We start from the raw sequence: 16,797 nt of genomic DNA on the forward strand, positions 1-16,797 counted from the left end.
TCTATTACAGTTGAGAAGACTTATTATGGGGTTTTTTTTCTGTGCCAGTGTGGTTCACTGTATAAGTTCCTCAAGTACTAAAAGGGAGTAAGGCTTGTTTTTGAATGGTAGGTGATGGAAGTTGTTCCTCAGTGGGACTGTCGAGGGTTTTTCTCCTCCTTTTCCTCCCTAATGTAAAACTGAGGAGATGAGTCACAGGATGGACTCTGAATGTGGGAAGTAAACAGTGACATCCTCCTTTCATAGTTATTTTATTAAATTTTGAATGAGTCAGGGAGAGCATGAGGCGGGTGTTCATCTAGGCTCCTTAAATCCTCTCACAGCCCAAACTTATCCTACTCATAGTGCTCAAATGAGGTCTAAATTCGTGGTAGATTTTCACACTGTAATCGTACTCCTCATTTTCCTGCTGCCAGGATTAAGAGTCAGAGTTTCCCCAGCTGTAGCCAGGCCAAAGCACCTTGCATAACCTCTCATGGCTGGGGTCCCTAAAGAGCATCAGGTCTTACCCCTTGCATGTGTGAGAGAAAGTGACCTATACAGCTGGTCCAGAATTAATTATTCTCCTATAATTTATCAGTTCCAGAATAGCTTTCCTTGTGTAGACACCCTATTGTGGGATACAGCGTGTTTTTATTCAAGGATAATGCCTGCATTTCCAGAGCAAAATAATTATTATGAATAGAGCCATTTTTATAGCAGAATAATGTACATGTGTAGTTTGGTCTTTATGGTCTTTAGTGAGGGCTGGTGATTTTTCTCCTATACAGACAAGCCATTGATTGCCTCTGTATGAGTCATGGATAACATCATAGTACTTACTGGCACCACATTACTTGAAATTATTCCTCTTTTACAAAGAGGAGTGTCTTTATGATCTCATGCTACAATTCTGATGATGCTGCAGGAAAGATGAATTTTAACATTTTCACAGTTTTTCCACAGGTGCAGGATTGGCGTTCTTCTTTGTTTTCAGAGAAAAGGATATTGAAAAAGTTGCAATTTTAAACACTTCTTGTTCCTCTTACCTCCAACTTCAGAATTAAGTGAGGGCTTATGGAAGACTTGGCTCCTGTTAAGCAGTTAGCTAAAGTAGAGGGAAGATTTAGATGTGAAATTTGGATTTATGCTCTAACAGGAGTTATTTTCCTTTTTAGTTACAAAAGGATGAATTTTAAAGGCTTTTCTCTTACTACACCTTAAGATAGATGCATTAGTTTTTAATGCTGACCTGTCACTGTTACCACTGCCTCCTAGTAGGGTACTTTTTTTACTTCTTATTAAAATGTATGAAATCTAAGAAATGTAGCTTGGATGAAATCTTGAGTTACATGAGTGGTGGATTTTTACTGCACCCTGTGACACGCAGCTATGGCTTTGCATGTGCCTTAGTCCTGTGCTGTTGTTGGTGGCATCAGTTCAGGGTCAAATGAGATTAAAACAGAAGTGATGGATAATTTTATGGTTAAATAAAAAATTATCAAGACAACAGAAATTAATCTTTGAGCTGGTCAGAGTAAGGACCAGGAAGGGGCATCTCCCTAATGCCATCATTGCATGGCTGGTTATGCGTACAGTGGCTTCCTCTCTCAGCTCTTCAGAAACATCAGAAGGGTGTTTCTTTTCCATCTGCACTCTTAGAGTTTGCAGGATGAACTGGGCTATGAGGCTATTGCCCAACTCTGGACAGGGAGAGGTTTTGGCATAAAATGGGAGCGGTGAGATTTTACAAGTTGACCTGTTGCTCTAGTGGTCTTGCTATTTGGCTAGTCCAATAAAGTGTCTTAAAAAGGGACAAAGCACCTGCCGAAAAACTGTTACAAGGTAAAAGTTATTCTAGAAATTAAAGCTAAATATCTCAAGTCATGTCCAACAACATGTTACTTCCATACGTGTTCCCTCAACGCCCCCAATGCCACAGTAGTCTGAGAAACACACTGTGTTCAACCTTTGAGGTAGCACTGGGCTCTGGAGATGCTTATTTGGTCTCTGTTCACTTTTCTTCAACTCTTGCTCTCTTTTGTTACATAATGAGGACTAACCCACCTTCTGATCTAATGTTCGGCCATCTTTTGAATCTTGCTGGAGTGCCTATTAAAGGAGTAGGTGATTTATTAGTTGTTTTGTTGTACACCAGAAAGCTGGAAATGTGTCCTATTTCTGATTGTTACTGTAAGGAGATTGATGCTGTGGTGCTGACGTGCTGAATTAAAAAGGCGGGGTGTTGGCCTGCCATCGTATGAAGTATTTCTTTTTAGATGTTCCTACAGCATCATAAAATGCTGCTAAATTCAGATATCATATTTTGTTGCAGGCTGGTTCTAGGACAAAGCCCAGCCCTGTCTACCAGTGTTTATGGCTTCCCATATAAGTTTTCAGACAAAATTTGTGTCTCATTTTGTTTGAGTTACAGCAGGCTGATATCCTGGGCCTCGTACTAGTTCTGAGAAGAGGCACTGAATGTTGCCACTGTAATGAAATGGAGGAAAGGCAAAACCATACCTTTTAAACTTTCTTTAAATTGCTGTTTGAGAGAGAGAAAATATCTGCATAAAGGATGGGGGGGTGAGGGGAGGAGAAGGAAAGTCCTATAACGTAATCACATATGCATTTAAGCTTTGCCTTGTTTTTGGTTCCTGTTTAAGCTCAGGAACTATGTCAGTGTTTAAATCTCCTCTGCAATCTGGTGTGTCTTGGTAGAAGGCAAATTTTAGCTCTTCTCCCAGAAATCAGAGGGTACTCTTACTTCTGTGTGTCCTTTGCTTATCAGTATGGCTGCACAATATTTATTATAAATGCAACATCTCAAAATTATTGCTTTCAAATGCAGTTTGATTTATCTACAATTAATCTAGGAAGGTGCTTGTCTGTATTTGATTTCTCAGTGAAGAAACAACACCTTTCCTCCCCTCGCTGCTTTGGCTTTCACAGGAGCAAAGTTCACTTTCAGAGACAGAGTTGTGTGATTGCACGACACGGCAAGCCATACCATGTCAAGGTGCTCTATAAATAGCAGAGCAGTAATGGAGCTGCTAAAACATCCTGTGGTGATATTGGTTCTAGAATTGGCATTGATTTCTCCTTTCCCCCTTCTCCTTTTGCTATAAGCAGGACGAGGTTTGACCTGCAGTGTGTTTCCCGAGCACTCTGTTATTCAGTGGTGGGATAAAAGTGTTGGAACTCCCACAGAGCAGCACAGCAGACAGTAGTGGGGCATTGCCTGACCACTGCTAAACAGTCGTCACCAGCCTCTGCTCTTTGCCTCCATCCCTGTTGCAGAGTGCTGCGGGTTCCTTGTCTTGTGCAGCCTCCTCTGCCTGGTGCTCATGGGCAGTGGTGCCCATCTCTGCTGCACAACACCTACTGCTTTCTGTGGTGTCTGTCTTACCTGTGCCTCCTGCCTCTTACACCGCTTGTAGCTTGGTTAGCCTCTTGGCCTGGGGAGACTACCTCTGTCTTCTTCCAGAACTGCTTATTACTACTTGCACCCTATGGTTTCCCATAGAGAACCAGGGTCTCCAGTTTCTGCATGCTGCAGAGAGCGTGCCAACTAAACATCATTCGCATCGGAATGGAAAGAGAAATGGAAGGGCTAAAGTGAATTTTCTCCACTAGAAAATTGGCTGTCCCCTGTGTGAGCTACAATACCATAGCAAGCTGGCCCAGGTCAGTGCTCGGGTGGGCAAGGGAGGAGAAAGCTTCTCATCATTTGGGTTCTTGCATTTCAGGTGGGTGGCCAGGTCCATGGCTGCATGCAGCCAGGGGAAGGTGTTGGCTGCACTGGTGTGTTATGAGAGATGGGCTGAAATGTTTATGCATGGCCATAAGAAACGAGAGCACACTCAAGCGGAGCAATTGCATGGCAGCTGCTCTGCAATTGCATTTGCTTGTGGAGCTGAGAGGAAACCCTGATCTGATCCCTGTGTGGAGTAGTGAGAGAAGAGACTGTTGATACTGTTTCCTGCTGAGAAATGTTTTATGCTTTTGTGTATTTTTGCCTATTTACTCGTTCTCACAAAGAATGTTCCAATGGCTAAAGAAAAACCTTGGCACAATTAAATATAGAGCAAAAGTAAAGGCAGAAGTATTGTGATGAAATGAGATGCGTTTAAACAAGCATAGATTATATCAAGCCATTGAAAATAAATGAGCAGAATTTCAACTGAGAACAAGAGTGGAGCAAAGTCAAATGCATGAGATATGCCCTAGAATCTGTCTTCGATAAGTGTAGGCTTTAAAAATACACAACCTGAAAAAATAGCTTAAATATTAGAGCTTTTATCTGTGCTAAATTGTGGCTGCAAGTATCTGAGTCATCTGGCTCGTAACAGGTGTAATTGTTTGTGTGGTTGTGGTGTAGTGTATCTGCTCTCCCCAGCCCTGACAAACAGTAAAATCTCTGCTAAGCTTCAGCAAGAGACAACAAGAGCTTTGACCTTAGGATCTGTCATTGTTCCTTTGTTATCTCTGCGCATTATGGAACTGCTTCATTTTAATTCATTTGGTTTCTGTTTATTTCTTCTGTGGCAGTCCCATGAGCTTGCATTCACCAGCTTTTTGTTGGAGCCTATGAATTGTTAGTTTGAAAGACCCACCGTTTCTTTCTGGTAGAATCGCAGCCCAGATTGAATATATCTCACTGTTAATTAGAGATTGGCCCAAACCAAAGACGTCTGTTTGATCCCTCCCTCCCTCTGGAATCTTTTCTTGCCTGGGAAAAATTGCTCAGTGCTGGCTGGAGGATTGACCATTGTGATGTAGAGAAACTTTTGTGGTTTCCAAATGTGTTTCATTCTCCTCTGGAATTAAACCAAAAAATCCTTCTAAGCGTTTCCAAACCTTCTGCGTGTAAAGGATTTTTCTCCTTCTCTCAAGTTCATTGTTGCCTATAAATCCATCCCACTGAGACCTCTATCGAACCCCATATTTTTTTGTGTGAAAAGTTTTGGGTTCAAGAATACAAAGCTTTTATCAGTTTGCCACTAACTTCCAAACTGCTGACCTGGCAAAAGTGGATTGGGAGTGATGCAGATTTGCAATCCCCATCACGTTGTGTGGTAAGGATGTTAGACTAAAGGAAATGTTCTGTTTTACTGCCTACTAATATTCAGTATGTCAGTTTCTTACTTACATTGAAACATGAATGAGAAAAAGTCATAAGTTTGATCTGGCAATGAAAGAACAACAACCAACCAGTAAGAAGTTTTGGAACTTAGATTGGGATCTGGCCAATCTCCTCCTTGTTTTATCCAGTACTTGATTAATGGCTTTCAAGTAGATATTAGATTGGGGAAGGTGGAAAGGGAGCTGTACAGCTGATGCAATGGGATGTTTTCAGTGTATGAGCTTTGAGCCAACAGTGTTATTCCATGGTATCTGTGTCAGATTGTTTTGTAATTGTGGCTAACAGTATTGATCTTTGGTAATGCTTTGCTTTTGAGAAAAACGGAGGGGCATGCTAAGCAAACATTAGAGTTGTCTTTCTGTTTCCTTTTATCTTTGGCCTGCAGTGGTGGAGAGCCGAGGAGGGATCATGGACAGCGTACAGAGATTTTCAAACCTGCCAACGTATCTCCCTGCGAGCTATCACATCTGCAATGCTGATATTTTCTTCTTCCTCAAAGAAGCGAACCAGGATATCATGAGGAACTCCAGTTTGCAGTCTAGGGTGGATTCCTTCTTTATATACAAAGCCAAACTGCCACCTGTCCTAAATGCCACGTATGGACCCTTTTCTGTTGAACAGGCTGTTCCCTTGGACCTCATGCTGACTTCTGCATCTTTTGGTTTCACAAATAAATTCACTTTTAATTGGAAATTAAAATCTCACGTAATTGACAGCTCAATCTATTCCAACAAACCTAAAATACAAACCTTGTTCTATATTGCGGGAAAGGACTGGGATGACTATAATTCTGCGGAGAGGTTGCCTTGTGTGAAGATGTTTGCTTTCCTGGAGTCTAGAGAAGTTGTGGCCAGCTGTAGATTGACAGGTCATCTAGGATTATGTGTTGCGGAGCTGGAATTATCTCCTAGCTGGTTCAGCTCCCCTCCACCCCTGGTTTCAGAGGAAACGGCCTCCCTGGAAGGGATTACTGTGGAGCTCTTCTATAAGATTTATACAGCAGATGGGGAATGTTCTCCAGAGGATGCAAAATGGGAAAACAATATCCATGCAGGTCAAGATAATGAACACAAGGCTTTGTCAGCTATGGAGAGGATTGGTAGCATCATTGTTTACCCAAATCAAGACAAATTAAAACAGTCTTCACTGAGACTAGATGAAAATATTGTTATTCGCTTACCACTCAACCCTGTCAGAGAAGGTGATGTTGTGACCTTTCATGTTTCCCTGGCTGATGACTCTCTAGCAGACCAGTTTGTATTAAGGTAAGTGAATTTTTAAAGTGCTGTATGCTAAACAGTCTACAAATAGGGACTAATTGATGTCAGGTGTAATTTCTTTGGTTACATTCAGTGTTTTCCTGAGAGAACTTAAGCATTTACTCTCCAAGCGGAGAAAACTATAAATAGTCCTGAATTATCTCTGTGGATGACACTTTTTAGAACATGGGAATTGATCTTAAAGTATGAGCTATAAAGGTTTGTATGATTATTTTTTGTTTTAATTCTATTTGCTTCCAGTCATAATTCTGCCTCTTAAACTACGCCTCTGTAAATCAGCCAGGGTAACTGCTGCGATCCATTTTGCTAGACAGTTTGCAGGTAGGTTTTCCATTTCTTTGGTGAAGCTTTCTCTCTTTTTATCAACTTTCTTATCATCTTTCCAAAGTACATGGGATACATCTTGCACAGGTCAGATGTGGTGAGGAACTATTTTGTTGCATTGTACAGAGGGAAGCTGAGAGGTGAGAAAATGAGACGTGCATCAGCTTGCGTAGGGAGTATTTGGCAGAGCTGGGAATTGGATCCAAACTTTGAAAGTCGTCTTTGGTTTTTCTGTAGGACAGCCCATCCTGCCTCCTCAAGCTTTTGACTGCTTGTTGTGTGGCCCATTTTTTTTTTTTTTTTTAAGTTTTGAGACTTTCTGGTGACCTTTACTTGTGAATCTGCCTGTAATAGGAGAATTCAGGCATTTCTAACCACCCCAAGGGGTAGTGCTGCATATTTGTTATGTCCTTAGATGTCAGACTGTGGGTTCAGAGCTGCATAGAGACAAAATTCAGAGAGAAATGTGAGCCAGACTGGGGGAATAAAAGGGCCAAAAGGTAATTGGAAAGTGTCATATGCTGTGAGAATGCGAGACGCTTGGGAAAGAAGGAGTTGCAGCCTGCGCTAGCAAACCTCAAAATGGATTCGTGCCTTACTTCTAACTTTTTGATCCGAGAACGATGGGAGCAGAACATGACAGAAGTGCACTTTGGGGACAGATGTTGAGAAAACAGACAGCAAACCTTATGCAGCACTTTCAAATCACTGAATGCTTGTGAAATAGCACATGCATATTAATAAACTTATGGATTGCTGTGTGAATCAGGACAAGTGGTTCATAGCACAGTGCACAGGCAGAGGGAAAGAAATGTTCCACCAAGCACTTCCATCTGCTCAGGGTTGGGGGGAAATGTGTGAGAAATATAGGGTTTAACCAGGCTTTAAAGGGTTTGGGTCAGGAAGGGTCTTCCTATAAACCCAAATTATTCTGGCCTTTACCTGGCTTTACTGGTTTTTCTTCATTAAATATGGTTTTGGACAGCATCCACTGTCCATAGATGGACCAACCGCATGGAAGAGTCAGGTTTTGGCAGTTGTGTTTTGATCCTCAGTGCCATAGCAGAGAGATTATGGAATTTGCCTAAAGCTCTGCAAGGATTCAACATCAGCTCCTAATTCTCAGTTTTTTGTTCTCTTTGCCATGCCACAGATGAAACTTCCTAGGAGACAACCTAAGATGAGGATGTTTTCTTTCCATTTTAATTTCTAAAATAACATTTACCTTGTAACAAACGGAGCAGGGGTAGAGTTTTGCTATTTCTGCTGGCCAGGAAAGCACCAAAGCTACTTACAGACATAGTTTTGAAATGCTGTCTTTCAAAAGCAAAATTGTTTCTGGAAGTGCTGAGCACAGTAACTAACCTGGGGTTTCAAGAAAGCAGAAACTGAGCCTCCAAACTGGGGAGACCCAGGATGAGACACAAGCTTCTCCCATGAGCCCCCATGACTCGCATGTCTCCAGCTGTTTGGCAGGAGTCACTTCGCAGCGCTTTCCCAGTACGCGGAGCGTTCACCTTGGTGCTTCCGAGCTGCTGGGAATGCAGTCAGGTTTCCATGGGGATTTCCTTCTTTGAAAAGTGTGTGGAATCGGTTCATCTCCAGGAGATGTTTCTGTTACAATAAATCAGCATGTTTTACGTGCCCAGAAATATTTCCTTGGAAAATTCACTGTCGGCTCTATGTAGTCTAGCCTGTCTGGTCTTTTATTTGGCTTTCTTTGCTTGCATTGTGCTTTTCATCAGAGACACTGCAAGTATTTTTATTTAACCTTCAGCTGAATGCCAAAAGTAAGAGGCAAAATGCGATTCCACTGATGGTTCAGCCATCCTCCAGGATGGAGAGCATCAGCAACTGTTGTTATGATTATTTCGAATGACATATGTGGGACCCATGGAGAGATTATTCAGCTGAAGTTTACACAGTAGGCAGGGAATTACACTGAGGGAAATACAATCACTGTAGCGCCTGCATCTAATTTATGCAGTTTCCCTCACAGGCTTTCCCTGTTTTCCAGCTCAATGCTAATGTCCATAAAAACCCTGAGGGTTTTTATATACATAGAATTTCTGTGTGTTATAGCCAGAGAAAAATACATTGGAGTGAATGTTTGCCTTGGGAAATATATTTTTGCCTAATATAACTGATTGTTTTTAATCATATCTGTTATAAGTGTAGCAGGGTAAATTGCAGTCTGGGTCATATGAGACAATAGATCAAAATCAAGTCATTCTCAACACAGCATTTGATGCCGACCTTGAGTTCTGATAGTATGCAAAAGAACAGATACGCTCAATTTTATGTGCCTCTTTACTATTTCATGCTGTGTTGTGTAGTATTTTATTTTATGTTGGATTTTGTTCTAGAAAAACTGACTTCAGTTCTCATATGAGAGCAGATTCCTCCTCATTTTGGTAAAATTTGGGATTCTTAAATAAGCTTGGAAACTGAAAAGCAATTGGAAACAGTTTCTTGATTCAGCAATGGGCTGTGTTGAAAGATACTCACTTGTTAAACTCCCATCCTTCCAGTAATGTCACTTGCAGGGGGATGCTGGAGGTTGTATGTGAAGCTCCAGCTATCCTTCCAGTCACTTTCATCAGTCCAAACTGGTTTTGCTCTGCTTAAGCTAAGTAAGTCTTGGTTGTTTGTTTTCATTCAATAGCTAGAATTTAAGAGTGAATTGGAGCTCTAGTTGTGCTGTGGTCTGGGGAATTTGTTCTTTTCATACTGCAATCCCCAGCCAGTGTGGCTTGGTGTAACCAAAGGACCCAGATATGTCAAGGGGCAGAATTTGGAGACTAAGCCTGCATTTAATGCTTTTGCTGTGCCCGTCAGTTGTATTGCTCGCTTTGTTGACAGATGATATATACACGTGTGCAATGAAGTTCTTATGACACTGGAGATTAATTTGTGGCCTTGCTGGTCTGGTCTGTTCTGTAAAATTTATCATCTATGAACATGAATTTTGCTCACTATGTTAGGTGGGTTGCCACTAAACATTATTTAACCATAAAGATAGTTGAAATGGGCTATGTTGCCATGATTAAACTTTTTAATGAGCTACCTATTAAAAAAAAAAAAAAAAAGGAAAAATGATGCACAGCTTTGAGATTCCAGCAGGACTAATACACTCACCAGTGCCACAAATTTTCAGGCACTTTTTGTCTTTGCACAGGAGTATCTGTTATATTCTGTACTGACAAACTTAGATGAAACAATGAGGAAAGATGGAAATCATGACTAAAGGAGGGGTAACACCAACTTTTCTGCTATTTACTAAATAGAAGAAGTCTCCTGATATACATGACGGAGTTATAAAAGAGGCAGGAGAAAACAATTCTTGCTTAACTGGAAGCAAGCAACGGAAATCTCATCCAATAGCACTGGGAATAGCTTGCATTTCTTTTGTGGTGTATGTTATTATTTAACTCCATCTTGAGACTCAAAGGGTGTATTTAAAAGAAAAATGGGAGTCATTTCATGGAACAGGAAAACGTTTAATGGAATAAATGGACAATCGCTTCTTGGTTATAGGAAAGAAACCAGGACACTCTCTTTATAAATAAACGGCAGAGTTTTGTCCCGTTTACCAAGTCTCCCCATTTAAACTGTGAGTGAGGATGTGCTGGTAATAAAGGCTGAGCACTAATAGCAATTTGTCGAGTTGCAGACAAAAAGTGGGTTTGTCAGCATTCATTACACGTCCCTAACACGAGTGACCCATCCTTCTTTTATCCCCGATCAGAATAGAAACGGAGATTGGAGATATTCCAGGAATAATAGTAAGGGGCTGAAACCAGGTAATGAATCCCACGCTAGAGAAATGAAAGCGGCTGCGGGTGGGATGTGGTCCTCTGTCTGGAAGGGAATGGTGGGACTGTGCGAAGAAACCTCGCTGTCATTTGGTGCCTAGGCAACCTCAGGGAAAAGGATTATCCGCTTCTCCCTGCCATGCTCCACATATTGCAGGGCAAAGATTACTTTTTGATTTTTGGATGAACCAGTACAAGGTGTAATACATGCCAGTTGGCTTTTACTGATTATTCTCACTAGGAAAAATGATATTAAGGATTTATATTAATAAACATATTATCCATATGGAGGAGGTTATGTCTCCTGCTAAGGAATAAAAATTGCACAGGCCATTAAAACTGACTTACAAGGCTTCTGCGTTAATAATGAAAGATCTGTAGAAGTCTGAGCAGTCGTCTAGAAGGCCAGAAAAAGATCATTAAGAGGATGTCTCCTGCCAATAGCTGCCAAGAGCAAACAAGGGAAAGAAAACAGGTGGTTTTAGATCTGGAAATGCATAGAATTATAGAAATGCAAAGAATACAGACTGTGGGGAACGCAGCCTGAGGAGGAGGCTCCGCGTGGCCTTCATCACTTGTAACCAAGCTAGTATGAATGGGGAACCAGGGCAGGATTATTACTGGCTACCAAAATAAATGATTAACCGAAGCATCATTTTAGGATGAAAATTCAGCAGAAGTGAAAGTGTTGAGAAAGGGAAAAAATATACTTCTGAAATTAATCAGAAATGCTAGTTCAGATTTAGAAATAATTACAGAATTAAAGCATTACTGGCAACTTGGGAATATTTGTTTTTTACCTAAAGGGTTTAATAAACCCACAATAATGTTTAAATGTGTTATTTCTCTTTTTTCTCTGAAAGTACATTGAACTAAATGTAAAATACGAGATAGTAATATATAATATTAATAAAAAATATCAAGCATTGTGAAGTCTGGAAACACCAGAGATGTCTTTGCAACCTTAACTCAGTCCCCATGTATATATGCATTATAACATTCCTCAAAGACAAATCCACACTATTTTTTTTCCAGATCTCCTGCTTCATTCGATGCATGCATTGTCTTCCTCCCACTATTTTCTTTTCTTTTTGTCACTGAACGGGAAGGAGAGTAACATCCTTTCAGGACGCTCCTGTGAAGCCTGGGGGAGCTGTCACCAGAATTTTTTTTTTTTTAGCTTGGATAAACCATTTCTACAAATTCTCTTTCAGAAAGGGTTGAATCATTATTTTATTCTTCTCATTTCTATTTGACAGGCATTTGGCCCAGAAAAAGTTGCTTCAGCTGATGAAAGCCTGGCATGGTGGTATGGAGTTATGAATTTCAGAAGGATGTTGTATGAAGTAGTTAGACCTGAATCTGTGTTGACTGAAGTGAAAAAGGCATCCTCCTGTTCCTCCCGGGGTATCTGCAGGCAGTGCATGGCTCTGCTGCACCAGCCAACCTGCCCTGGAAGTAGTTGTACCACACTGCTAGGTTTTCTCTCCTTTTCATGTGCTTTAAGATAACCTTCTCTGCTCTAGCCTCACTGGAGAGGCAGAAGAAAAGAAACCAGCCCCTCATACAGTCTTAAAAACAGTTAAAAATTACAAAAAAAAATAGCTCCTTCCTAGGGCTTGAGCAGTCCTAAAAGCTTAAAAACCGATGAATATCCGACAGCGAATAAATGATCCAGTGAATCCTGAAAGACCCTGCAAGACTACAGTCAATAAAGCTTTTTAATGGAATTTTAGATAAAGGTCAACTATCTGCTACAATAATCAGCCGTCCGCGATCACTCTTCATAGGAATAAACCAGGCAGAGCAGCAGCCCCATGCAACAGTGAGAAGCTCTTGTTAGTTGTTGGATATTGGCTTTGAAGCACTTCCAAATGGGATTGCAGTGTCGTGATGATAAAACACTCTTTTTTAAATTTTTTTTTATTGAGACGTTTTCTGATGGTGGTTTCTGTCGCCCTGCAAAAGGGTCCACTTTATCCAGCAACACAGCTGCTCGTTACTGGGGTGTTATTAAGGTGTTGTTGAGGTGAAGGAGAATTGAGACAGTGATGAGAGGCTGTGGTTCTGAGTTTGGGTGACTGTGGCAAGTGTCCCTGCTGTCTGCGCCTTCCCTTGCCTTCGGCAGCGCTGGCTTAGGGATACTCCCTTCTCCCATGGGTGCAGGGAATGTTCATAAGAATTGGAGGGGAGGACTTGACTAAAATGGAGAATTAGATTAATTAAAAACATTTAGCCTGTGTGTGTATTTCAGCAGGGTGGTTTTTGCTAAGAAGGGGAATAGTTTGACTGCTAGTTATTTTTAATTTTGACAGTTTGAGAATATTTCACGTTTATGGTGGGGGGACATTGAATACAGCTGGAATGAAACAGGGACCTACTTTTGATTGGAAAAGGTGTTTGATTTGCCTTGAAACTCCACTTTTTCTTCTATGTAAGTCCCATCGGCAGCACAGCTCTCATTCATCTGCTCATCTGCATCTATGAGTGCTAAGGGATGTGACAATTTTATGTAAATTAATTTGTTGTATCTCACATACAGAACCATAAAGTGGAAAAAAAAAAGTTAGTTATGTGGATTTTAAGTCAGTTGGTGTGTGAGCAGGCATCTCGTCTTTGCAGTACTGAACGACAAGTGGGTAAGCAGTGCTGCGTGTAACTGGTGGCAGTGCATCCTGTTTGACACATCAGATCGTTACAGGCACGTGTGTGACAAATAAGGTTTATAATAGGAGCCCCGACAACCTCTTGTCTGCCAGCATGTTAGTGCAGACACTGCTATACTCTGCAAACGGAGATGATGTGAAAAGCATTTCCCCTGGATTTGGAAGGTGCCAATATGCCGTATGACTTGACACAAGCTCAGCCTTGTTGACGGTAATGGAAAGAGATTTTACATTTTTAAATGGTTCGGGTTCTACAAGCTTGTTCCTTGGCTGATCCCCATCTTCGAAAACTTTGACATGACAGCTCCTGCTAATTAACTCCAGGCAGCTCCTGCACAACTCCGTGCTTGCTTCAGGGCCTGGTGTGGATCTGCAGAGCACTGTCAGCAGATGTGGCACGGTCACACTGAAAGCAGGGTATGAGCCGTGGTTAAAATCCTTGTGATGCAGAGCGTGCCTGGGAAGGAGGCAAGTGGATTTTGGAGGAGAACACCGCTGAAAGGACACCCTTGGCTTGTTGCATCTACTTAGACTCCTTCTATGTGATGTGAAAGTATGCTGGGTGGTGATCCCTCTTGGATGAGGAGCTGCATCTAAGGGGCTGCCAAAGGTTCAGCCTCTCTGGTCTGCACAGGGCATCACCACCACCCTTCTCCAAATCCTTCTTTTGCTGGGGTCTGTCCTGTCTGTAGTTATTGCCTTGCAGGAAGAGACAGATGATTTACCCCTGCTGTGATTAACATTGGTGCAGATATGAAATGGGAAGGGAAAGCTGAAGATGGAATTAGGAGTTGGGTTTTGCCTGTGAACACCTGGCTCTGAGTTCAGATACCTCCATTAATGAACATAAAGTTGCCTTCAGGTGACAAAAATGTTTAAATACACAGTGTCACAAAGGGTAATTTGAGGAAGACAGCGGCAAGATAAAGGTTTTCTTTGTCCAAGTTTTTTTTTGTTTGAGTTTTTTGTTTGTGGAGTTTTTTTGTTGTTGTTGTTGTTGTTTTTTACCTTGTACTGAGGTTGGGGACACAGGTCAGAAAAGGTTCCTGTCTTTGAGTGGTCATTTCAAGTTCAGGGACGCACTGTGGCTTTTTGCAAACTGTGTGTCCTAGTGAGCAAGTCCTTGGCAGGGAGCTTGGGGGGAGATCTTTGTTTTGGACAATATGCTGAGTGGTCCCTGCTTTGTGCTGCCAGACAATGATGGCATTGATCAGCTTCTTGTACAGCTCTTCATTAGCTGGCAGTGCAGTAAATCACGGTCTTGTTTAAACAAGTCAGACACAACAGTGATTTGGTCCTTGATGCAGTTACTTCTAGTGTTTAATGAATACTATTAAAAGAAAAGTATTAAAATGTGTCTACTTTGAAATTTATTTTCTTCCTGAGATAAATGTTTTAGGCTGTGCTTTGTTGTCATTTTATCCCGGTAAAAAACAGATTACTATCCCATGAAGCTGATGAAGTATTGCTTTGAGTGAGTGCATTGATCTCAATTTCTTCATATTCCCGCTGATGCAACAGAGAGTTGCTTTCATCCTTGTGTTTACCCGTAAGTTTTTGTACGGTCTGATACAAGAAGGCCATGTGATGGTTAGCTGACAGCTTTGTGGAGGGAGGACTTTCAGAACGATCAGGAGACAGAATAATGCAAGAAAATTGTCAATGTATCTTCTTGTGTTGGGTGCTTCTCCTGCCCCCCATGCAATTTATGTCAATAAAGGACTCGTAAGAAAATCTGGTTTTGGACAAAGTAGAGCAGGGACTTTTGTTTTGTGTGAGGTATTTAATGCTTCAGATAGCGGCCATTTGTGCCTCGGATGCTGTACTCCATAAGGGTATGAAAGAAATCATATTAACAAAGTTATTGGATCCCAGATGAATCAAAAGAGCTGCAGGAGAAGAAAACAGTGACAAATGAGTCTGCCATCCTGAGGCACGGCAAATGGTGCCTACAGCTAAAGCTATTTCACTTCCTGCACCGTTCGGCTGCAAGCCCTCCAACGCTGCGTGGGCAGTGGGGAGGGAGGCAGCACGAGGAAGGTGATGCTTCATGCTGGTGGCGCTGCAGAAGACCCCCGTGCAGCGGGGCCAGTGTTACTTTGCATGGGGGTATGGCAGTGGCAGCTCTTCTTGAGCTTCCCAGAGCCCAAGGGAGCCGCTCCTGCGTGGCTGGGTTCATCTCTCATCTCCCATCTCCCCCCAGCTTTCAGCTGGCTACTTAAAAGCCCCCTGCCCTGAACAGTGCTGGGTGTCAGTGCCCTGGGTGGAGCAGTACTTCACCCTGTATTGACAGTTATATATGACTACATAAGAGGAAAACATCTCTATAATATATTCTCCTTAGGATCCCTGCAGAGCTGCTGTGGATATTCCCAGCAGAGGAGGTATTGGTCAGAGCAGCAGTATTTCCAGGGGTACCGCAATGAAGAGGGTGCTGTTGGGAGGGCCGTATTCAAAGTAACCCCTCGTTTCTGGGGCAGATTTTCCACCCTTATAATTCTGAGTCATCAGGTGTGGCTCCTGCAGGTCTCTCTCTGCTCCTGCCATGCTTTTGTTCCTCACTAGGACCAAGATATACCTTCTACTCCCCACTACATCCTTTTTAAAATTTTCCTGCCAAGTGAACTTTCTCGGTTGCTTTTTTCTCACTGTGTGGCCCAAGCTTTTGTGGTATTAATGAAGGAGTCCTCAAATGCATTTTCACTGAATCCCCGTCTCTAATTGCACCAGTCCCAGAAGACGGCAAGTGGGAAAGGAAGAGAAGCAGAAGTGTGGGATAGATGGTGCCTTGTTCATGGGCTTTCTAAGCATCTGCTGAAGTTAATGAGGGTCTGGGCAAGAAATGTGCCAAGCGGCCACAGGAAGCACATGTATGAGCACTTTGATGCAGATCCCTGATGGAAGATGGTGATAAAATGCACCAAGTGATGCCTGGGACAGTCTGAAAAGTTTGTCCCATCCTGGGAAGTGGCACAGGGTGAGAGAGCAGCAGTAGCAGACTGTGAGAATCTGGACCAGGATGCAAATGCATTGTGAGTTTTGGGTTGTTTTGGATCTGGGAGTTTGGCTCTGGCCCATCTCTAATTTAATTTGCCTGGCCAGAGTCTTCTCTCTCTTACACAGAAAAGAGGGGTGATTTAATTGACTTCCGTAGAGTTGCTTAGGATTTGCGCCAGTAAAACTATTTGAATTTGGTTGTGTGGAAGGCACGTGTGTGTGCCAGTGTTCTGGCTTTGTATTTCTGATAATTACTATGAAATTTGCTAGGGGCAGTAGTAACCCTGGGTGGGTGGGTAGATAGGACACAGATGGATAGGGAACGGTCATTTTTTGGGGACTGTTCTTAATGACACACAGTAACACTAGTAGTACAGTCTTAATTATGACATTTCCTACTGTTGTGTTCATAATGTGGCATAAGTACCTATACTCTTCAGCTAAGATGACTTTTGACTCATTTGCCAAAGCTAATAACCCTTTAAAAATAATTTAAACCTTTTCAGAAATACTTCACTGATGCTCTTGGGACCAGTAGTCCTTTATTTGCTATGGAGCAGATACAGAATGAATAGCAGTACTGTGGACTC

General features: G+C 42.0%; 1 protein-coding gene across 1 annotated transcript in view; it reads left to right on the top strand.

The window, feature by feature from the left end:
• Positions 1-16,797, top strand: part of TMEM132B (transmembrane protein 132B) — a 250,861-nt gene that overhangs the window by 64,409 nt on the left and 169,655 nt on the right. The window contains exon 2 of the mRNA XM_074159500.1: positions 5,511-6,390. Coding sequence (XP_074015601.1) covers positions 5,511-6,390 — 880 coding nt within the window. The remainder of the gene's footprint in view (positions 1-5,510; positions 6,391-16,797) is intronic.

The sequence above is a fragment of the Numenius arquata genome, chromosome 16 (genome assembly GCF_964106895.1).
Source record: "Numenius arquata chromosome 16, bNumArq3.hap1.1, whole genome shotgun sequence".
NCBI classification, from domain to species: domain Eukaryota; kingdom Metazoa; phylum Chordata; class Aves; order Charadriiformes; family Scolopacidae; genus Numenius; species Numenius arquata.